Source organism: Sciurus vulgaris (genome assembly GCF_902686455.1).
Source record: "Sciurus vulgaris genome assembly, chromosome: 5".
In the NCBI taxonomy this organism is placed as follows: domain Eukaryota; kingdom Metazoa; phylum Chordata; class Mammalia; order Rodentia; family Sciuridae; genus Sciurus; species Sciurus vulgaris.
Window position 1 is genome coordinate 47,410,232 of NC_136465.1, and position 24,931 is coordinate 47,435,162.

The window sequence follows — 24,931 nt, forward strand, 5'->3', positions numbered from 1 at the left end:
AATAAAATGCTAGAGCTTTTGTTCGTTTCTCAGAAAGAAGTCTTTTAATTCAGAAAATGCAAGAGAGTAATATCTTGAGCCTAATCTCAATAAAAAAGATAGATAAAATAGCTAGTATGAATTGGAATAAACACAATCTAAAAGTAATTCGAGTAGTCACAATAAATGTAAATCTTAGTGAGCAGAGAGACGTTACATCATTGTAGTCTTGTCATTATGCTTAACTTTCTTAATAAAAAAAACACTGGAATTTTACACTGCAAAGAATAAAGGATAAGAAAATAAAAAGAAAAATAAAAGAGTAAAAAGAAGGAAATTATTTCCCCCTAACATTTAAACTGTCTCTAAAGTTTATTTTGCCATTAGATGTTCTAGTCTTGCTAAGGCAATATAAGTTATGAATGTATTATTTCTATTTCATTATTTTTGATGAGGTATTACTATTGATTTTTCTTTAAAAATCAAAAATTTTCTAGACTTCTGAAATCATAGCATAGAATGAAGTTTGAAATCATGACATAGAAAAAGAATTCTAGGGGCATCGCTTCTCCATCTTTCTCCTTGGTCAAGAACATTTAACAGAGTTTATCACAAAAGAGATTCTTAACCAAATTTAGTGTAATCCTAAGGGTTCCAAATGTAGAAGCAGACTAAGACATAAAATTGCCACTTGCCAGAGCAAACAGGCTAAGGAAGATCACATTAGGTTAACATTTCAAACTGAAAAAGGATATCAGCACATGTAACCGACATGCTAGGTGTTAGTTGTTGGAGTAAAAGAAAATCATTGAGACATTCCTCAGAGTTACAGAGGCTTCCTTCTACAAATTCTGTCATGGACTATTGGACATCTACATAACGGAGAACTCATTTTGTGGAGTTGTAGCCCTTTAGGCAGATTTCTTATGCTGGGATAGGCACTGTCATTCATTAAGCCTGCTGCCCAGTTGCAGGGGTTGGTTCACTGTTAAGACCTAACCAAATAGGGTTTTAATAATTTCCTTCCTCTGCCAAACACACAATCTAGGCATGCCATTGACTTTTAATAAACTTTCCATTTCCTGTCATTATTTGTATTATTTGGAAAGAAACGACCAGCATTTAGAGCTATCCTAAATGTTCCAGTTGATCCAAAGAACATTTAAATGAGTTGCATCACCGAACACGAGTGGCCAAAAGACCACAGTGGATCGATGCTATACAGGTTTGGAAAATAAAGTGTCTCTATTACTAACTCAAAGAAGTTGGGACCTAGAAGAGCTATAAAACTGAAAATTTTGTTTGTACCTAGAAAACTAAAGTCATAAATTAGACAAAATTGGATAAAACCTATAATGCATTACCAAGGCATGATGATTGTTTTACATGGAAAATACTAAGGACCTATTTGAGCCAGAATCTCTAGGTTCATGTACAGATGGGAACCTCTACTCCCCAGAAATCTGGAAGAGTTGGCACAGTTTTCCCTGGTCAGATAGATAGAAGCTGCACCAATGACTGAAACTAGCTTTTTATCACAGAAATAAGGAACTGCGAAGTTGTCAAAGCCTAGCAAAATTATTCTCATTTCTCCTGTAATTCCCAGTGGGATCTTGCAAAGCCAATGAACGCCTTATATTTCCTCTTTCCCCATGAGCCCAGCTGAGACAGCAGTAATTATCACCAACTGTCCTCACTTCTTCCTCTCACAAGAGATGGAGATTACTTGAAATTTGTGGAAATACAACTTGAGGAATTATTCTATAAATAGTAGATTATAAACAGCACTTTTCTGTGTGTTACACTTTTAGTGGTCTACAAGAACAAATATAAAAAATGATAATGTAAAATTGGCTGTGTATTAGAATGGTTTTTATATCATACACATGATATGTGGCTGAGATGCACCCATAAGAAGTTGAACTATCCTCACAACAAAATTTCAACTTAATGACTTTCCAGCCCTAATTTGAGCTATGATAAAATCAGCAATTAAAGCTCATCTGGCTTTAAAACATTTATCTGCATTCCTACTCCCCAAGTAGTCTGTGAATGAAAGTTATGTTTATACTGATAATTTTTTTTTCACATAAAAATCTCTTAAGATAGGTTAGGTCTAAGGATTATTCGACCTAACAGAACCTATACTATCAAGAGGTTGCTTTTTTCCTAATATTCACCGAGATGAGCTACAGGGCAGAACTAAGAGTGTTGTCTTGACATGGAAATGTTGCAAAGGAGAAGGAGGGCTGTTCTTGAACATTCTGGAGATGAGACCTGAGTACCCTAACATAAAACAGTGTTCACTGAATTAGGTCTTAATTCTCTTGGCTCATTGTCCCTCGATTTCCATAGCTGGGATCCCCTAAAACCCATCTGCAAATTCAGGTTTCTTCCACACCCTGGGTCTAGTTACTTATTTTATTTGCTAAGATGAAAAACGTTTGGTCAATAGCTTAGTATCAATTGAGAGTCTAGATATCAGTAATGGTTCATTATCATCATTAACTGAAGACCAATCAGATTGGTTGGGAAGCTAATGAACTTTGGCAGCAAACAATCCCACATGTGAATCCTAGACCTTTCATATGCTCTCTGAGTTTCCTCTAGTTTCTTCTCTCAGAGCTCTGGTTTCCTCATTTCTGAAGAGGAGATGACACTAAGTCAAAGTGGCAATTATCAAGAATATAAGTATGATAAATGTTGGTGACGATGTGGGGAGAAAGGTACACTCATACATTGCTGGTGGGACTGCAAAATTGGTGCAACCACTCTGGAAAGCAGTACGGAGATTCCTCAGAAAACTTGGAATGGAACCACCATTTGACCCACTTTATTCTATTCCTTGGTATATACCCAAAGGACTTAAAATCACCATACTACAGTGATGCAGCCACATCCCTGTTTATAGCAGCTCAATTCCCAATAGCTAAGCTATGGAACCAATCTAGTGCCCTTCAACAGATAAGTAGATAAAGAAAATGTGGTATATATACACAGTGGAATATTACTCAGCCATAAAAAAGAATGACTTAATGACTTTTGCTGCTGAATGGATAGATCTGGAGACTATCATGCTAAGTTAAATAAGCCAATCCCAAAATTGAAAGGCTGGAATTTTCTCTCTGATATATGATGTTAACACACAATAAGGGAGGAGAGGAAAGAATAGAAATTCAGTAGAATAGACAAGGGGAATGAGGAGAAGTGATGGGGAATAGGAATAATAATGACAGTAGAATGAACTGGATGTAACTTTCCTGTGTTCATATCTGAATACATGACCAGTTTAACTCCACATCATGTACAACCACAAGAATGGGATCCTAATTAGAATAAGTTATACTCCATGTATGTATAATATGTCAAAATACATGCTACTATCATGTATATCTAAAAAGAACAAATTAAAAAACAGGACACAATGACACGTGTACTGATTGTTGTGATGAACCAGGAGTCTCTATGCAACTCTAGAAAGGTTTGTGGTCCATGTCACCGGTACTCAGTAAATGCTGCTTTTTATGCTCCCTCTTCCTTTCTGGGTTTAGTATAGAGATACTTCCTACCATTACCGACACTCTGCACGACTCAACAGTTCACGTTGGGAATGATTGTATGCCCTTGATTTGTCATAGATCCAGATAGATTGGAAATTCAGGTGAGCTCGGTGCCTAGGAGGAGTTAGGAGTCCAGCCTGTGTTTTACTCGGTGCTCCCATAATACTTTGAACAGGCTTCTACTGTGAACTGACCACATTATTTTCAAGTTATTTGGAGTCAAGGTGGTGTCACCTCTTCAAAGAGAGAGTTATTCATCCTCAAGTTTCCCATGCACAGAACAGCATGTGGTGCAGGACACTTTTTGTGCCACTTTTCATGTTGTTCCTCTGCAAAAGGGGTCCAGACAAACCTGTACTGTTCAGCACATGCTCCAAGGTGTCCAGACCTGTTTGAAGGACACACACACACACACACACACACACACACACGCACAGAGACTTTGAATATTCTATTTTAAACCAGAACCAAGAATTAGGCAATCCATTTTTGTAATGTAAGTATTTTTTTTCAGTATTAGGGTTTGAACCCAGAGCCTCACACACAAGCACAAATTTTGTGAAAAATTTTAATGGAGAATTCTCCCTTGGAATTGCCTCTTGAAGGCACAGAGTTCTATAAAATTCAGTAATTAGTACTTATTGCCTCCTAATTTTTAATTAGCTTTTTCATTGGTGTGACCAACAACAATAACAACATCAACAACAAACCTGACAGGAACCATTTTAGAGGAAAAGTTGTTTATTTGGGGATTTGGGGCATAGATGGTAGACTGGTAGACTTCATTCCTATGAAGCAGAACATCAGGAAGGAAGTGTGTGACAGAGGAAAGCAGCTGGGAACATGGCACCAGGAACCAGAGAGACAACAGGACTCAGCAAGGACAACAAACGTACCACAAAAGCATGCTCCTGGGGATGCACCTCCTCCAGCCACACCCTACCTGCCTGTAGTTACCAGGAAGGTAATCCCTATCAGGGGATTAATGCACTAAGACTCTCATAACCCAGTCATTTCACCTTTAAACCTTCTTCCATTGTCTCATGCATGAACTTTTGGGGGACACCCAATATCTAAACCATAATATAACCCATGCCCCGTCCAGTGGTAAGGGAAAGAAGTAGGTACTTATCAAAAAGCATGTTATTAACTGGGGAGAGGCTATGGTGTGGATGCAGTTTGAATTTGTTCCTTAAGGGTTCATGTGTTGGAGGCTTGGTTCTAGGTGTGCTGGTGGGACCTTTAAGAGGTGGGGTCTAGTGGGAGCTCCTTAGATCACTAAAGGCACTGCCCTTGGAAGGAATTCAGGTAGTTCTCCTGGGACCCTGATTTACTTCTCTCAAGAGTGAGGTATTATAAGAGTAAACTTGACTCCTGAATCATTGCAGCTTCCTCTTAGAGGATGAGCTCTCTTCTTTCTTCACATGCTTCTGCCATGATGCCATCTGCCATTAGGCCCTCACTAGAGGCCCAACCAATGGGGTCACCTGATCTTGGACTCTCAGCCTCCAAAACTGTGCTGAAGAAATCTCTTTACTTTATAAGTACTCGACTAAGTTATTTCATTATACTAACCCAAAATAGACTAATATGGGTTACTAATAAGCAGTGATTACTAGTGTTAGCCAAAACTCATGAGCACAATCTCACTAGTTTCGTAATTATTTTTTGTATAGTAAAGTTAGCAAAGATATAGGAAAGAGGATCATGTTGTAGACATTAAAATACTTGGGAGATCAGTGTGATTATGTATAAAAATAATTAGAGTAATAATAATCATTTACATGATACCGTAAATGATTACAAACTACTTTTACAGCATTATCTCATCTTGCAAAAGGCTATGAACAGGCCCTTTGATACTATCTTATGCCAATATTAAGCTTCCCTGCCAAACCTTGAAAGTTATGAGATGGAATTTGGGGTACATGAGAAAAGAGAGGATTAATAATGCATTAAAAGTCAGAAAACCTGCCAAACTCATTGGCATAAAATGAGATTTATTTGGCATTTTAGAAACACAAGAATGTATCCTACAAAAGAAGCAGTTGGCCCATATTTTGACTTCCAAAAATGTACTGAAAGTATGTTTTATATTTTTAAAAATTATTTTGGGGTGTGTTTTTGTTGTGCAATCATAATGATGAAATTTGCTTGTTTGAAATGCGAAGATTCCCTAAAATCTATTTGGACCTTATTTAGAGGCAAAACCTAGAATTATTTGATTAAATCACCGAGTGTAAAAAGTATAGAGGGAAAATGCGAAGATATGAGAAGCTGATTAGTATGTTGTTTAAAACTCAGGTGTACATTTCTTACAATCCAGACTGACCTGTGGGATGCTTGGCAGGGCCATGTCTTCCTTCCGGTGACCACAACTACAGGCTCCACTGTTGTATGTCACCAGCAGCCTGATCTAACCCATGAGCTAAGATAAAATGTTAATGCTGATAAGAATTGGCGTTGAAAGCTGAAGACAGCACTACCTGCTGGCCCTCCTCTCCCTCCCTCACTTGCTTGCTTGCCTCCTCCCGCACTGCCTTTCCTTCCAAACCGCAAGGTTACCTGGATTGCTCTGGAAGGATAGGAGAGTATTTAAAAGACAAGAGCCCAGCGTGTACCAAGTCAACTTATTGGATTACACAGGAAGCTCGAAGCATCTAGATAGCCAGGGCTCAGCCCGAGAGCGGGGCGAGCGCGGCGCTGGCTGGTTCCTAAGCCTTTCCAGATGTGGCCGCGGCGCGAGCTTGGCGGCGGTCCAGGAGGCCGCCTGCAGCCGGCGCTTCCCGGGGCCGCAGTGCGAGCCGCAATGCCGGCATCCTGAAGGCGCGGGCTCCTTCTCCGCTCCCCGGGGACCCGCGGCCAGGCAGAGCGACAGCCCGCGGCCAGCGGAGAACCCCTCCCAGAGGGGAGAGCAGAATGGTCGCTGCGCCCGCGCTGCGCTGAAGTCACTGCGGGTGGATGGGGGACCCCGAGGCCCACGTGATGGCTCGGCCCCTGCGAGCCCCTCTGCGGAGGTCTTTTAGTGATCACATCAGGGACTCCACGGCCAGAGCCCTGGATGTGATTTGGAAAAACACCAGAGACAGACGGCTGGCAGGTGAGGGGCGAAAGGGGGGAGGGGGGCGAGAAATATTGGGTGGGGGGACGCGATTAATACACAGATGCAGTTATTAACTCGGGTAAGTAATGGTCTCGTCGGTGGGCTAGGTGATGGCAAGGTTTTTTCAGTCTCCCGTTCTCGGCTATTTAACGTTTCTGGAGAGTGAGGGTGGGTGGGTGGGGGGGATTTGGTTTATTTGCTTGTTTTTCTGAAATGCCTTTCTAGTTGTTGGTCTGATTATTTCTAGATAAGGTTTTAGGAGAGTTGGGGGGGGGGTAGCTGTTTTTATGTTTGCTTGTTTGTTTTGTTTTCACCTTGAAAAGAAAGCAAGGTCCTTTGGAGTGTCAGGAAATCGATGGTGATGAAGAGTTGCAGGCAAAAGCCCTGAGTTCTATAGCACAGAGTCCTCTTTGGAGCTGGTCAGCCTAAGGCGGCTCAGGAGCAGGAGAGGGCCCTGGCAGAGCTTGGGTCAGTGGAGTAAGGAGCTGCCCAATGAAAGGCTGCTGGAATTTCCTCTGGCAGCCTGCAGCTGTTCTGAGTTCCAAGAGGGTATCAGGTATGCCAGAGGCAGGCATTTGAAATATAATAAAACATACGTACAGTGGTGCAATTCAAATATTCTAGGGCTCATGTGACAGCCACCAAATGCAAACTGTGATCGAAGGAATTCAGTAAGGAAACAGGAACTTCTGCCTGATTCTGGGTAGGAAGAGGATTCATTAATTGATGTAAAGTGGCATCTCACTGTGATGTGAAAAAAAACTCCAAATCAAGGAGATGCATCCAATGCAGCAGTGTTTTCTGTTTTTTAAGCCTGTGTTCCTATGACATCTACATGGATGGGTCAAAGACCATGTTTTCTTAACCTTTTTGGTTAATCCACTTGTTTTTCATATACTGAATGGCGTTCGGAATTGTTAAAAATATTACAAGCGGCCTCCGAGGGTCAATCCAGGTTTCTGGACTATGTTCTTGATAGTCATTTGACTTTCACATAATTGTCCTGACATGACTTGAAGAGGGGAAATTTAAGGTTGTGATTGTGATTAAGCAGATTATGAAGATAATGTGTTAGCTGTATGCCATCATAGACTGTAATTTTGTTCTGAATGTGCATGAAGATCTTCCTTTCTGTTAAGTTAAACAATATTGCCCAGGACTCAGAGAGAATAAACAATTCCAAGTCTAGCCATAAGGTAGGGAAGAGAGAGCTAAGTATTTTAAATTTAACAATTTTATTATTGCTTTAGAGTAAAATGTGATATCTTTAAGCAGTCCAATTTTCCAGTAATTTTTAAAGGTGTCTTATCTAATGATGACAATTTGCAATTAACCAGATGAAGTTTAAGAGATAAGCTATGGAAGTATAAGATGCCCAACTATAATTGATTGACCTCTGAAAGAAAGAGTGATTCCTTCACGGTTGTCTTATTTGACATCTCCATTGCCACAAATGAAAAGATTGTACAAAAGATAACATAAGGCCTGGGGTTGTAGCTCAGTGGTAGAGCTCTTGCCTAACATGCATGAAGCCCTGGGTTTGAATCTCAGCACCACAAAAACAAACAAAAAACTACAAAAATATCTTATTATGGTTTGGTGTGTTACTGCTTCCAGGTCTTCCTCTCAGAATTTTATGTAATGAAGAGCTTTTGACAGCTGATGATCTGTGAGAATAGGGATATTATCCCTTGAAAGTTCCTGATTATTCTCATTTGTGTGTTAATATTATTGGTATATTTGAAGTCAAAATGAAGCAGTGAATATAAACTCAGCAAAAGTGAGGCACTAAGCAACTCAGTGAGACTCCGTCCCTAAATAAAATACAAAATAGGTCTGGGGATGTAGCTCAGTGGTGCAGTGCTCTGAGGTCAATCCCCAGCACCCCCGTCCCCCAAAAAACCACTTTGAGAACAATCATTACTTTGAATGTGCAATGAGAAAACACTTCCACAGCTCTAGCTGCAAATAGCATTTTGTGTGTGTGTGTGTGTGTGGTGCTGGGGATTGAACCCAGGGCCTTATGCTTATGAGGCAAGCACTCTACCAACTGAGTTATATCCCCAGCCCTGCAAATAGCATTTTTGATGCTTCAATTCTACTGAGGGAAGAAATTCTTTATGTTACTTGGGTTTCCGAAGACTGTCAACCTCTTAGGGCTTTCCTGTAGTGGAGAATTCAAGCCCATACTTGAAAAGATAGGACTTCTGCTACAACAACTGACTGATTACTGGAGACCTGGACACTGTTTGTGTCCTCCCTAGTCCTTGGCTCAAAGCTGAAGCTCCGTCAGTGTTTGTCAAATGGAGATTGATCTGGTGCACATCCAAACCTCAAGAGCACTCACTCCCATCCCTCTCCCTCCAGCCTCTCTGCTCGCCACTCTCCCACTGACCAAGCGCTAAATAACAGCTGTTAATTATCCACAAAAAGTCTCTTTTCTAAACAGTAGAGAAAATCTTTATATCATCCCGCGTTGCCTTTGCTTGCAGAAGGGAGGCCAGTAGAAAGTCCAAACGTCCCTCTTCACTTTGAAATTAATGAGGTGATAGGTAAAAAGTGTTTGGAAGCCTCTGGAGGAAAATGCTTCTGTCAATAGTACCTGGAATGTTAGTTCCATGATGATTGTTGCTTTCCTGACCTTTCATGACCTTCATCAAGTTTCTGAAAAACTAATCAGAGATTTTAGTTTCTTCCACCTGACCAAGGGATTTTTGGTCATAAGACCAAGTTGTAAATTTCTTTGCTAGGTCTTTTCTGTATTTTTGTCTGTCTGTCTGTCTGTCTGTCTGTCTCTCTCTCTCTCTCTCTCTATATATATATATATATATGTGTGTGTGTGTGTGTGTGTGTGTGTGTGTGTGTGTGTGTGTGTGCGCGCGCGTGCGTGTATATACTTATAAAATTTAAGAGTTCCTGGTTCTCCTGTCTCAAATGAAATCTTATACAAAGACCATCATTTACCTTTCCTTGTCTTAAACTCACTTATGTATAAAAACAAGGATTCTGTCTGTTGTTTTTAAGGATCTGCAGCCTTATATAAACAAAATACAGAATTGTTGCTAAGGAAAAAACCTTCAGGTTGTGAGAAATAACAGAAGAGATTGTCTTAATTGCATCCCCCTGTCTATTTAATCCCTTCCTTCTTCCCAGTCACAACCCCCAGGGGTTTCTCTTGCTCTTGTCTTCTCTACAACCATGATCCCCAACCCCACAGGTGCCTGGTCTTCTCTCCTAAATGCAGAGGATGGCATGGAGTTTTCAGGGAATTGGAAGTTGGAAGATAACTATGGTTCACTGATGGAGCAGACAGCCTTTCTCTGGATGAATCCTGTGTCATTCTTCTCACATCTCTTGTGGGCTCTCATTAGTCTGAGCACAGCTTACCTTTTGCTGCCTGCTTCCCTCTTGTGTGATACATAGACATCTTGACATCCGGGTTCATTTCATTCCTGAAAACAAAGCTGCCTCTTAATTCCTTCATAGAGGACTTCTTAGGTTTTTTGTTTTTTGTTTTTTTGGTGCGAGTAGATCTCTTTAGCATTCTGGAGACTCTGAATCACTTCTCAGAGTAATAATTTTGGATGTGTAGATAAAATACTAAAAAAAAAAAAAAAGGAAACCAATTACAATGAAATATAGTTATCATAGACGAAAATGTGATATGGTAATAGAACATGAATGAGTTATAAAATAGGACAAGGACTTAAAATATAGGAAATTAAGTCTAAATTAAAAGATATTTTTACAAGTTCCAGTGTGAAGACTGCTTTGCTAGATAAAGAACATTAACCTCTGCATTACACAGGTTTGTTTTAATTCACCTTTTGTCACCAACTGTTATACATAGGGAATATTGGGAAGCGGGTCCCATATCTAGGTCATCAGTGGGGAACCTGTAACTTCCCTGTGTGGTAGTTGAATGACCACAATTCACAGAGTTGCTCAGTACTTGATCAGTGAGGAGAAATGGACATAAATGGTCAGAAAAATTGCCAGTCATCTGCAGTCCTTGGAGTGCATTTGATAATGACCATAACTGCAGAATAGAGATGACTGTAAATGATATTTTGTGATATCTGCCACAGCTGCAATGTGATATGAAAAGCTTGGTTTCTATTGGTGACAGAGTCACAGGAACAGCTAATACCCTTATAGGGACAGGGCAGTTTGCCAATGTTTATAACTGGAGGAAATTCTAAATTTCAGTTAGAGTTTAAGAAAATGGAAATGTAGCTTTTTGTCATCCAAGATCATGGACTCCTCCATGAATCTATCCATAGGCCATAGATTTTAAAAGCTCTGTGGTTTTCAAAGGCAAGCATTCTCTCAGACTGAGATGCTGGGCTCTTCTTGTACATAAGCTAGCTAGAATTCCTTAATGGATATTTCTTTGTTTCCCACTGATGGGGAAATATCCATTCTCTCTGCTAGGGAGACATGGCATAGAAGGGGAAAATTCTCAGATGCCTCAACCTGTATGAGACACATGGAGGATGCTACTGCCATAGATAAATACATAAGAAAAAAATCTCAAATGCCTAGGAAGAGGGCAAGAAAATTGAGACAAATCTCGATCCAGGTGAGATTCAATGGACACAAATTCTTCAAGTATCTACATTAGATTAGATTCCCCTGGGATATTTTGCTGGATGATCAATATCATCTGTCGTTTGGAAATAGATTTTTACAGTTCAGCTGACCGGGTCCCTAATTCACTAGAAAAATGAGGGTTTGACATGCTTTCAGTACATTAGTTCCCAATTCTGTGGGGCATCAAGAATTCTGGCCCACTTCCAGTGAAGGGCAACCACAAACATTGACTCCTGTGAACTGCTTTCTGCTCATTTGGTTCACAGTGAAAAGCAAGTAAGGGCATATGGAATGCCTTTTAACCATGAGTGAGGTATGCCTCAAAATATGCAGGCTCCGCCAGTAAACAAAGACAGCCCAAATCTAGATCTTAAAGAGAGACAACCATTAGGGATGCTTCAGGAGCCGCTGTGATGTGAGCATGTAGCTATTGAATTAAATTTTACTGTTTCAGTAAAGAGAGGACCATGCTGAAGTTAAGACCAGCTTTGATGGGATAAAAATGCAGTATGGTGGTCGAGTTTGCTGACTGTGACGTCAGACTGCCTGGGTTTGGATGGTGGCTCTGGCACTGGATAACTTTGGGCAAGTCCAGTCTGTTTCTCACCAATACAGGAGGACGATAATAGTATCTCTGCTTTAAAATGCTTTTAAGGATCAAATGAGTTACAATACAAAATGCTTAAAAGAGCCTTTGGCATGTAATAAGCCCTCCTTTAATTTAGGGGTTACAACCCCACTTTGCTTTTCTTTATACCCTCTTTCCCGAGGAGCTTCACCTTATTAGCATGCCACCACTATGATTTGCCTAGGGCTTTTGGCAAGAGCCTCTCAACCAGAAAAAAAAAAAAAAAAAAAAAAACAAAGGTAAAATTTCAGTGGTAAATGTATTTCTGTACTGGAGAGAAACGATGAAGAATGAAAAGAAGGTATTTTTGTGCAGACCCTGTAAACTCCCAAAGGAAATGACCAGGATAACTGTTTCTGCACATTGATGAAGGAATAAGTCCATGCAGATGAGTCTGTCATGCTAGATAGGCAATCTCTGAATGTCTTCCCAAGCCAGTTGGAACTTGCTTTGCAAATTGCTAAATGGATGGAGCCAAACATGGAAAAGAGCAGTAGCACCAGCAGCCTTGGGGTTCCAAGCCCGTGGCTCAGCCCTGGTATGGGAAAAAGTATGCTAAATGTCAAGGCTGCCACTTGAAAGGGATATTTTGCACACCTCCCTTTCTGGAGTAAAATTTCTGTGACTTTATTTAAAGCAATATGTGCGAATGGTCTTTTGCCAAAGGTCTTTGTAATTACAGTAACTAGGTGTGTCCAAAGTCAAAGGCTTTGTAGAAAGGGCTTATTTTATTGATTTGTCACAGATCAGCCTAAGGAGATAAAACTCTATCATATAGCAAAGACTGGATTTAAAAACACATGCTTCTGGAAGCTCCCTATTTCAGGGGAATTATTTAGGTTTAGACTAAAGTTAAATGTGAATTTCTTTTTTTTTCTTTTTTGCAATTTCTGATTTAATTTGTCATTCTCGAACGGAGAGGATGTGCCATCCAGATGGCGTGTGCTGAAGTTGTTTGTGTGCAATGATGATGGATGTGCATTCATTCCTCTGTGTTCTTCCTCCGTGGCTCATGGACAACCACTGATATTGTTTAAGCGCTTGCCTGGAACAACTGATGAAAATTTAACCGTGGAAAAGATTAAAGTTATTTATCCCCTGTGACAATCAAACTCATGATGGTAGTACTGTTGTTGCTCTTCTCAAACAGAGTCAAAGACTAGTGCTTTTTGAATCATTAATTAGTCGTGGCATTCACCAGTAGGCAGCTATGTTCATTAGAATATATTCTTTAGGAGTGCCTACTAAGTGCTAGAGCCTGTGCTAAGAGCTCTAAATGCATTCTCTCATTCATTTTTTAAAATAATCCTGAGAAATAGGTCCTACTTCAGTCTCACTTAAATTAGGGCATTTTTCAGGAATACCTTAAAAATTTGTTAGTTAGTATTCATGGACAAAGCTCGGAGCTCTCCAAACCTGCTAATCATCATTAATTAATCTCACAAATATTTATTGAGCATTTATTGTACACTGGACCCTGAATGACAAACAAGACAGACACACTCCTTGCCTACCTGCCATAGGTGAATTGCTTCTGGTGCTCAAGGAGCGCCAGCCTGGGCCAGGTGAGCTCCATTTTATTAAGGAGGAATCACAGTGTGTCTCTTGGACATTGTGTGTCTGAAACTCATCACCAATAGGATCCTTAACCCATGGTTCTTAGGGGCAGTAGAAGACACACTTGTAAGGGGAAGGTTGAGAAAGGTGCATATGTGGCTTTTAAAAATATATGCAATAGACTGATTGCGTTCATAGTAAAACTGACCAGCAAACTGCTGAGCATAGAGAAGCATGAGTAGGAGGGTCCAAGTGGGCACAAAGGCTGAGAAATGCCACGTTAAACTGTCATACAGATCCCTGTGGCCTAGTTACCCTCGTGAGCAGAAAGTAGCCCATAAACATGAGTGACTAAATAGCCTCTACCCTCTTTGTGTCCCCACAAAACCAAGGGAGATCCTTTCTTCCAAGGTCAGGCAAGTTAGTCCTTTCCTAATGACTGGCTCATCTCTTCTTCATAGGACAAAAGATGTGTTACTTCCAAAATGCTATGTGATTATATCTTTTATCCTCTTTTAAAAGATGAATGCTGACCTGCTTTTAAAGTGTAAATGTACTAAAGTCTAAAATATGTCACTACCTAAAATAGTGTGCTCCTGTCTGATTCAGAAATCAGAATGAACTAAAATAGAAGTTGTGTTTTTTCAGTTTACATATGAGATTGTTCTCAAGGTTTTGACAAATGAAGGCTCTAGAAATGAAACAGATTGTCCTAAATCATATGAGATCCCCCAGAGTTTATTATAGAATCAAATTAAAGTCAGGACTCTTTTTTTTCCTGATATTAACTTGAAGAATGATATTTTGCATTTTTAAAAGGAAAGAAAAAGTGTTAAGTGTGTTGTATTAAAAATATGGCATAATCATTTTATTAAATGTTTACCATCATTAAGATTCTGTTGTACTGGGCTGGGGAGATAGCTCAGTTGGTAGAGTGCTTGCCTTGCAAGAATGAGGCCCTGGGTTCGATTCCCCAGCACCGCCAAAAAAAAAAAAAAAAAAAAAAGATTATGTTGTACCAATAGAAAAATACTTGAGATGATGAAATTTAAGGATTAGTATACAGTCATAGTGTTACTCCACAGCTCTCTATATAAGATGACCTCAAAAAATTCTAACCTATTTCTAATCAATGTTATCCTGGTTTAGTTTCAAAAATTTTAAAATTATCTGAGTTAATTATTTGAGTTATCTGCTAAATGCTGTGTTTTATGAAATGAATGAGAAAATTATCAAAGGAGATACAAATTTTTATTGGTACTACTTTGACCAACTCTCCCATTTTAATTAAGGCACATTTTGAATATTAAAAATATGTTAAAGTATTATGGTCTCATTTTTTTCTTAGAGGTAATTTCACTTGCTTGTTCCAAACAAAGCATCCTGTTTGTTGTGGTTTCTTAGTGTTAATAGGCAAAGGATGGAAAGAAAACAGTGAAGTTTTAAGATTAATCATTTTGTCTTCAAATAAGAGGCCCAGGAGCAAAGTATGGGATATTGTTCATTCACTCTGCAGCCAAGAAAGTAGACAGAACACCCCCTGAAGCAAAGGGTACCAAAGAAGATTTTTATACTGAATGGACATAACCTCTCATCACCTCCAAACTAGCTAATATTGATTGTACACTATGTGAAAGAACCATGGTGAATGGTAGAAAAGATAGAAATTTAAAATTGTCTCTGAGCTCTAGTAGTTGTGATGCTGGTTAGCAAGTAAAGGTAACTTTTGCCTTTAGCAAGAAAAGGTAACTTTTGCAGAAAGCAAGTCTCCACAGCATGATTTGACAGGCCGCTTAAGGTATTTACTGAACTTTTCGATTTCTATTCCTCCTTCCCTTCTTCTCTGTCTCTCCCTTCCTCCCTCCTCGGCTCCCTATCTGTGCTCCCCTCCGTCCCTCATCTTCCATCTCCTCTTTGCTGAATGAAGGTTTTATTATCTAAGCACATTTAAACCAAAGAATATCCATGGTGCTTTACCATTACTGTTTTCTATATTATGTCAGGAACATGCTCATTCTGTGTGTTTAGGAACATTTTATTTAAAAGTGAAAACTTCCTTGACACACTAACTTTAACTTTGAACATCATAGTCATCTCTTTTTCACTGTTGCCCAGGGAAATGAAAATGTCCGAATCATTGCAAAGAGATGTTTCTATGCCACTACAGGATGTAACCCTGTAGTGACGTGATGCATTTTGGGGGGTCCGGGGGAAAACCAAGGAGGATGGTATTAATATTTTAAATAATGCATCTTTTTCACAGTGGCATTGGTATGCTCATCCAGGCAAATTATTTGGATGTTCCTCAACCTTTGAAGAAGTTCTCACACTAGTAACTTAATTCACAGGTCTAATTGTCTCTTCCACTGAACAAAAAAAAAAAAGAAAGAAAAGAAAAGAAAAACATATATATTTGGTACCCCACTGTGATTTTCTTCCAGTATGACATGGGAAGTGGTAAGGTTTGCCTTTTTTGAAATGGTCACTGACCCTCAGCTTGCACTTAGTGTGGACATATCTGAGATGTGTCTTGATCGAAAGTCCCATAAGGACTTCAGAGTGGTAGCAGAAAGTGGAGAGACTGAAGGATCTTCTCATGATTTGCCAAGTACTGACCTTAACTCCTCATTTGTAAAACTACCATAGTATTGAACTCAGTTCTGTGACAGAAAGGTGTCAGTTTCCATCCTGATCACACTAATCAATAAATCAGTTCAATCAAGAAGTAAACCACTCATAAAAGCAAATTAGTGACTTCTAGGCAATGAAAATCACTAAGATAAAATGAAAAACATGGCATATCATTGATGGATGAAGTGTTGGTTAATGACCTCTGAACATCCTGATATCATAATTAATGCCATAATATAATTGACTTTCTTTCTCTCTCACTCTTTCTCCTGTCTCCTGAGGGAGACATCTAGATAATTGTGCATGCGTGTGCGCACACACGCACACACACACATGCACACATCCATCTCAGGAATCACATGACTCCAAGAAATTTTTCTTCATTAAAGATTGAAAGTTCCTGATTTATAGGATGCTCGTGTAAAAGTCACGACACAGCATCTGGTTGTTGACAACTTGCAGTGGGGAGAAACAGCACATTTTATGGTGTCTAGACTTTGTTTTATCTTGTGGATTTTGGGTGACATATTTAGCTTTCTGTAGACAACTCTCAAATTACTGACTCAGCAGTCAGTGTGGTTGAGTTTATCATGATCCATCATCTTTAATCTGGTCTTGAATAGCAGGATGTTGTAGGTCCAGATTGAAGTGTGACCTTTGCATGTTTTCCATTCATGCTTGATTACTATATCCTAGAGGTCTAGACAGTGTTATTGGTTTCTCACCAACATAAACATCTGGCGAAAAAAAAAAAAGAGAAAAAGAAGAACTCAACTAGATGAGTGAGAACATTCCTCATCTACCTTTCTAAAACCTGTTTTCAAATAAAACTCTTTTCAGAAGAAGCCCACCTCAGGTCTAAAAGTCTACCATCAAATGTATTGTTTTAAAGCTCTGATAAGACCGCCATAGGGCTGTCATTTTTCACCAAGGAAAACAAGTGTGAGCACGTAATTTCAGACTGCAATGGAGACATCTTTCCTTTGTGCTATTACAAGAAGCTAGAATTTCATTTAGTGAATTCCAGCCAAATGAAATTAGCACGTGCATGTTGACTCATGTGTAGCTCCTGGCTGGACAAATGAGATGACAAACCCACGGGAGTGGGGGTGGAGGGAGGAGGCCAAACCCCCAGCCACATAAGCATTCATTACCAAATGGTCTGATGTCATCATCAAGCCTTCTAAAATTTTATTTCATGTAGATTGGTTTTAATATTCATCAAGTTATTCATTATGTTGGTACCAAGCAGAGAACTTATTTAAGAGCCAGAACTCCCTAGTGTATTGTGACACTGAGTCAAAGGGAGAAACTGAGGCTCTTTCCTTATGCAGGGACCAGATTCAGCCAAACCCCATACAAAGCTTATCCACTGCCATGAGCACCAGACTGAGAATGTGGTAACCCCAAAGCGCTTGCCTTCCCCATCTTTTGCATGCAAATTATACATATATCAATACATGCAACTCACACATGCAATAGCACTGGAAATTTTATGCTTAGAATATTGTAAATTTACGAAATGGCCATTTAGTAATTTATTCTACCTCATGAACAACAGTTTATGCATAGTATTGTTTCTTTTTTTTTTTTTTTCCTTCCTTTTTATCCCTAAAGAACAAAAAGAAGGTAGAGAAAGTTGTCCTTCAGTTCTGCAGTGACTCTGTATAAAATTGATGACTTAGAACCCAGGACTGTGTTTCCACCCATAGCTCTTTGGCACAGCATAATCATTGCACAACTGAAGATAAACATAGAGGGTAAGCTCCAGAAAAATTATGTCAAAGCAGGGCCTGAAGATCTATTGTAAGTGGCCTTTGCACCATTTAAGACAATAACAACATTCCCTGACCAGCCGCCCCGTACATACCCCAAGGATTAGCCAGCACATCAGCGCCAAGTGTTAATAGACTGGGAAAGAGGAGAAATAAACATTAAAAAAATTTGTTTTTAAAGAAAGAAAGAAAGAAAAAGAACATGTAGTCTGGGAAGAGCATTAACAGAGAGGTGAGGGTAAATTGCCACCTGCTCTCTTGGAGACGATGACAAATGGATCAAAACTGGGCACCCACCTTCTCAGTCACCACCACACACATTCCAAGCTCCCATTCTTGTGAGGCCAGTTCACGGAAAATGTTTTTATTTCTGTGACCCTGAGCCCAACACCCACTCCGCTGCATGAAGTATTTTCTGAGTGAACCTTCATGGCCTTCCGTTCTCATTAATCCCTACCACCTACCCACACATGCCCCCACTGGCAGACTGATTCAGAGATAGTCTACATTATTTTTTAACCCATTTTGCACTGAAAGTGACATGTTGAGTTTAATAAGCTCATAGTGTAGAGTTTGTTCTTGATGGTGAACACCTTGTTTCCCATTTTGTGTTTTTCAATTTGAACTTAAAGTATTTTAACAAATGAACCAAAGACCATTATCTCAGCAATCTCCTGGTCTCAAAATAAAAGTGTATGTTTTTAAGTCACGATAACTTACATAATGTCTCTGTTTTTAAACAGGGCTTAGGAAAATGGCATTTGACAACTTTTATTACTTAAGAGAAAAAGCTGACCCATGCATTGTACAAATGAGTTCTAAGGGTCAAAAGCCAAGTGCTTTTAATAACTTTTTAAGAGTAGGTAATCTGTGTTCACTTTGAAGACTGAAGTATGTACTAATTGCTTTTGTGAAATGAAGGTGATGTTACCATAGCTAATGGTCCATGCAGTCGTACCCTGGGACACTTGATCCCAGTGTCTCATGTGGCTTCAGTTTCTGTTTTTATAACATACTCATTGTTTTTTGATTCAATATAGTTTGGGTAACATTTGAAATTGTCTTTGCTTTCCAAAATTTTTTTCTCCAAAAATACTTGTAGATAGGTTCTCAATTAACTAATAGCAAGGTTATTTTTGTTAAACATTCTAGACATATAAGATACTCACGTGACAACCACTAACTTAAGTAATAAAATATAACAATTACTGTTAAAGCCTCCTGTGAGCCCCTCCTGGATCATATTTCCCTCCCCTGTCCTCCCCAAATCCTCCTGAAATCCTCCAATCTTCAACTTGGTGTTTTGTCATTCTCATAGGGGTTTTATATTTATCACATATTTGAGCATCCCCAAAACAATATCAATTATTGCTCTGCTCATTTATAAGACTTAAGTGGTACCATATTTAAAATACCTATCTGCAACTCTCTTTGCTCAAAATTACATTTTTGGTATTTATTTACCTTCAAACACGATTTCTTTATTCTCATAGTTATTATATAAATATACCATAATTAACTTATTCTCCTGTTGAGAGCCATTTAAATATGACTGCATGCTAATATAAACACTTGTTGTTATATTATTTTTTATATCACCATGAACACATGTAGAAATTTCTCTGTGAGCTGGGTGTGGTAATGCATGCCTGTAATCCCAGAGAGTCCAGAGACTAAGACAGGAGGATCACAAGTTCAAAGCCAGCCTCAGCAATTTAATGAGGCCCTAAACAACTTAGCAAGACCCTGTCTCAAAATAAAAAATAAAAAGGGCTGGGGATGTGTCTCAGTGATTGTGTACTCTTGGTCTAAACCTCTGGTACAAAAAAAAAAAAAAAAAAAAAGAAAAGAAAAAGAATTCACATTATAGAAAAATTTTCAAATTCTATAAGATTTATAGAATGTTCAGTTTAAAAAAACAAAAAGGTAAATGACATAGATAACAAGATATCAACAAAATGAAATAGATATGCAATTATGTGTGTATATACATAAAAATTTATACATTTGTGTATATAAACATGTACATATGTGCATTATGTACACCTATAGAAGTCCATATACAAATTTTTTATATATATATAAAATGTAAGTATGTGATGAAAACTTTTTAAATTATTAGAATTAAGCAAAGACTAGGCAAATAGGTTTTGAAAGAAATTTTTTTAATTTTATTTTTTAATTTGTTCTAATTAGTTATACATGACAGTAGGATGAATTTTAACACATTACACACAAATGGAACACAACTTCTTCCTCTGGCTGAACCTTGTGTAGAGTCACAACGGTAGTGTGATCATACATGTATATAGGGTAATAATGTCCATCTCATTCCACCACCCTACCCACCCCCACTGCCCTCTGCACAATCCGAAGTTCCTTCATTAAATGAAGATTTTAAGTAACAATATTTCTCTCATTTTAGTGGGATTTCTTGTACAAAGCAAGTTAAAATGTAACTAGGTATCTGCTTAAAGGTGATAATAAGCATAAAATCCACTTATGCCTATTCTATGCCTATTCTGTGCCTGTACTTGGGTATAAAAGGCAGCTGAGGTAGGTTGAAGATACAAAATGGAGAGTCCTTTTGAGAGCTAGAAGAAGCAGAATGAATGTGATTCAGAGATAACATCTTCAGAGTAACTCATGTCCAGAAGTACTTAGAACAGCACTTAAGAAAACATTCCCTCCCTGCCCTGAAAACCCTTTCAGGCTTCCATGGACACTAAGAGTTTTCTGGACCACCGGTGCAAAGTTGCCATACCTAATTAGTTATTCCAATGGTGCTGAAAAGTAAGCATTTCCTCAAATATTGAACAAATTATCTTCTCATGGAGGAAATAGTAATTTGCATAAATAAACATAGAATATATTTTTTCATTCTGCTTCATGAAATAAATGAACAAGTAATCATATTCATTTTTAAAATATATTCCAATGACAATTGTTAAGTTTGGAAGTTCAGACTAAAGAGTATGGACACGGTGACCTCTGCACTTGTCTTCACTGTCATTAATTTAGTAACCTTTTCCTTCATCAGATTGATAAACTGAGAACAGTGTTCTTCATTACGTTGTAACTATTACAGATGTCACCTTAAAAATGGTGGCTCAGTCAGCTCTTCATAGTTCCTGACAATATCAATACATCTACAATGTGCTGTGATAAATGATCTCTTTTTACTAAGTTGGCCATGTGCTATTTCTTTAAAATGTGAAACCCAGAGAGATATAAACCAGACTTTGTAAAACATGGGGATTCCATTCATAATCTTGGGATTATCAATTTCCCTCCTAATTTCTCATGGAATACGTTCTTTTCAAGTTATTCTCCACATTCTTTTTATTTTCTTCTTCAAAATATAAACCCCAATCTGTTCTTTCAAGTCTCCTAACTTCAGTTAGAACTGCTTTCTAATAATCATCATTACTAACTGCAGTTATTCAGTCAAAATCACTGTTAAAATTATTTTTAGCACACATGCCATAATTTGACATTTAGAACTAATCTTTGCCCCTACAACAGTAGCAAAAGAGGGGTCATAGAAGGAAGGATGGCAGGCTGGGGATGTGGCTCAGTGGTGAGAGTGTTTGCCTGGCTTGTGTGGGGTGCTGGGTTCAATCCTCAGCACCACATAAAAATAAATAAGTAAAGTGAATGTATTGTGTCCATCTACAACTAAAAAATAAAATTAAGATATAAAGGAAATATAGCAAGGGGCTTCAAGGCTTTAAGACTCAGAAACAGTGTGAGACTGAAGTTTTTCCTTCAACTTTCTGATTTCTAATTTTAACTAGACACCTAGCAGTCAATGGTAGACTCCGCTTAGAACTTCTGCAGTGTTATTTAACGCTTAATAACCTTATGCAGTGGATTCTGTTATTGTCTTTGTTTTATAGATGAGGAAGCATTTCAAGAGAGGTTTTATCTTGCCCAACAATCACTTAACATCTCCAAAATGGAGCTCTCTGATTTTTCCACAAAACTTGTCCTTTCCATCTCCATTCATGGTAGTCACCTTTGGCTTCCCTCTTCCTTCATACCTCGCATTCCTTCCATCAGACCATGGTATCAATCCTTCCTGAAAATGCATCTAGAATCTGATCACATGCCATCACCATTCCTGCTACGGTGCTGAGCCAACCCACCATCACCTTGCCCTGCATTCTTAGAATCTCTTCATACCTGACCTCCCTACTTCCACCCTTGCCTCTCTCCTGTAATTTATTCCAAACATGACAGAGTGATATCTATAATAAATAATGTGTTGACATTCCTCAATGCAAATCCCCCCAATATTATTCCCTCACCCTTAAAATAAGACCCTTTCTATGGCCAGGTAGTCTTAGTCTGACCTGGAGCCTTCCTGTCTCTTCTTCTTTTTTGCTAATTCTTTGCATTCCACACATTGTGGCCTCTTTGCTGTTCCTTGGCATTTGCTGTTCCCTCATTCCCCCAAATTCTTTTCCCCAGTAGCCATGTGACTCTGTCTTACTCTTCATTCAGATCTCTGCTAAACCATTACCTTTAATGACAGGCCATTCTAGATCACTCTATCAACCAGTTCTCCTATCAATCAGCTGCAATCCATATATCCTGGTATGTTGTGTATGTCTGTTTATTGTGTCTTTCTTCCCAGGGACTTAGTGTATACACCAAAATACACATACACATTGCCAAATGCAGAAATGCATACATCAGTTTTGTATATAAAAATATACAAGAGTATCTTGTATAGGGGCTGGGGTTGTAGCTCAGTGGTAGAGCACTTGCCTCATATGTGTGAGGCACTGGGTTTGATCCTCAGGACCACATAGATAAATAAAATAAAGGTATTATGTCCATCTACAACTAATTTAAAAAAAAATTTTAAAAGAATATCTTGTATAGAACTAATTTAAAAAATTCTTATTGGGAAGTTGAGGCACAACATCTGTCTCACATTCTTTGTGAATCCATCAAAACACTAAAATGGAGGTTGGGAATTTAGCTTAGTGGCAGAGGGCTTGCCTACCACGCTCAAGGCCCTGAGTTCGGTCCTAGGCCCTCAAAAAAAAAAAAGATACTAAGAAGTTATTTGAATCGGTAATCCCTCTCTAGATATTACATTATTTTTTCATAAATTATTTCTATATTATATTCTTGTTGATATGCAATTAATGCCTTAAGTTCAAACTACCTTATGCATCCACATATGTAAATGAATAAATTATACTTTCATCCTTCCAGCGTCAGTCAGATCTTTACCTCCTTCCCTCCTTCCCTTCCTTCTTTCCTTTTCACCTATTCTTCCTATCTTGTCCCATCTTTGTCTTTAAACTCTAGTTCTATATCTCCTACCATCTTCTAGACATTTCCCCTAAATGTTGGCTGTCTTGCAACATCAGATTAAAACCGAGAATTCCAAGGTTAACTTTGTTATCTATTTCCTAGATTGTTCCCCTTCTGTGGGTTGCCTTATTTCCTTTGTGGCTCATACCAAGTCAGCCACCAAATCCTGTCAGTTCTGCAGTCTGTGTATCTCTGTGTCTGCCCCTTCCTTTCTCATCTGTAGCCACCAGCATGGCACAGAGTGTTGTTATTCTTACCTGGACAAGCAAAGGCTTCCAACCTTGTCTCCATGACTCTTTCATGCGTCACTTCAATCCATCATCATGCCATGGATGTCTTCAGTTTTTTCACTGGTTTTGCTCCCATACCTTCAAGATTTTGCAATTTCCAATCGTATCACATAAAAATACCCCTCCCTGCTTGTAAAGATCCTCTTTTATCTAACTATATCCTGCCTAATCTTATCTGTCTCCTTATTGATTCACTGAAACACTGTATTCCTCCCTCCTCAACAGTTGGCTCAGGGTCTCCAACAAATGTAGCATGATCCCTGAATCCATTTCTTATCCACCTTTCAGTTTTCTTGTTTTTACACTGTTCAGAACAAGGTCAACCTTGATTAATGTCATTTTATCTGCAGCCTCGCAGCACTGATTTTTTTTTAAGTCCATAATTGATTGCATGCTTCTTTTTATCTGTATCATTTCTATGCTGCTATTTCATGTTAGTCTTCTCCACTCAATTAGATAGGAATCTACTTGAACAGGAAAAAAAAAAAAACAAAAAAACAATCTTGTGAATAGTGTTGGTATGCACCCGCACAGCATACCAGGACTTTTTTTTTCAGCCAGCATAACACACACCAGTTCAAATAAGTCAACATTCTCATATCATTTGCAGAAGAAACCAGTCAGCTTGCCAATTTAAGTAGGACAGGTAAGAAAGAAACAAAAGAAATGTGATGGGTTTGGAGAAGTCGTAAAATATTTGAAGATGGTAGCATCTGTGGGTTTTCTAACTAATAAAAATATAAAAATAATAAAGCTATATTTCTCTACACTCCATAGCCTGTTGTGGATTTATCATGAAGATAATGAACACTGAGGTTCTCTCACTTGCAGAAGCCCCTCCAGTGTCCCAAAGGGGTCCTACCATGCTGTTTACACGTTTTGTAAAATTAAGATATTCTAACTAGGCTCAGTTCTGATCACTATGGATCATTATGATTCACAGCACTGGACAGACTGTGGACATTTTGCATTAATGATTTAGAGAGGATTGGGGTGGCCATAGGCCTCTTGCATTCATGATTTTTCATGCCAGGTCCACTTGAGTGGCCAAGGAAGCATTTTATAATTATAATTTCAATCTTTTTTTTTTTTTTTTGTCTGTTTTCTTACTTGAAAATGAAATGAAATGAAGAATTCCAAAATCTAGCCTGAGACCATTTCCTTCCCAGATGGGAAATGACAGGAAATGAAATAGTAAGAAAAGAGAGAAACTAATTTTCACCAAGGACCTACTGTATTCCCATAGTTCAAAGTCATTGATCTCCTTGAGTGCTGGAACAACCATTTAAGGCAGATGTCATTTATAAGTAACAAAACTCAATTTTAAAATGTGAAGTAACTGGTCAAAAAGTTACAGAACTGTTAAGAATTTAAATTTGGATGTCAGCTCCAGTCTCCTGAATCCAAAAGTGCATGCTGGATCCATATAGGGCTTATATAAAAATTAGGATGTAGATAACATTAAAAAAAAACAAAACAAAACA

General features: G+C 38.6%; 1 protein-coding gene across 5 annotated transcripts in view; it reads left to right on the plus strand.

Moving 5' to 3' along the window:
• The window catches only part of DLC1 (DLC1 Rho GTPase activating protein), a 379,234-nt gene that overhangs the window by 205,640 nt on the left and 148,663 nt on the right, over positions 1–24,931 (plus strand). Inside the window, exon 1 of one of the 5 annotated variants that reach the window (XM_079142734.1) lies at positions 6,305–6,639. The exons of the other annotated variants lie outside the window; for them this stretch is intronic. Within the exon in view, the coding sequence (XP_078998860.1) occupies positions 6,501–6,639 (139 nt within the window). The 5' untranslated portion in view covers positions 6,305–6,500. Of the gene's footprint in view, positions 1–6,304; positions 6,640–24,931 lie in introns of those variants that run through there. 5 annotated transcript variants of the gene reach the window in all.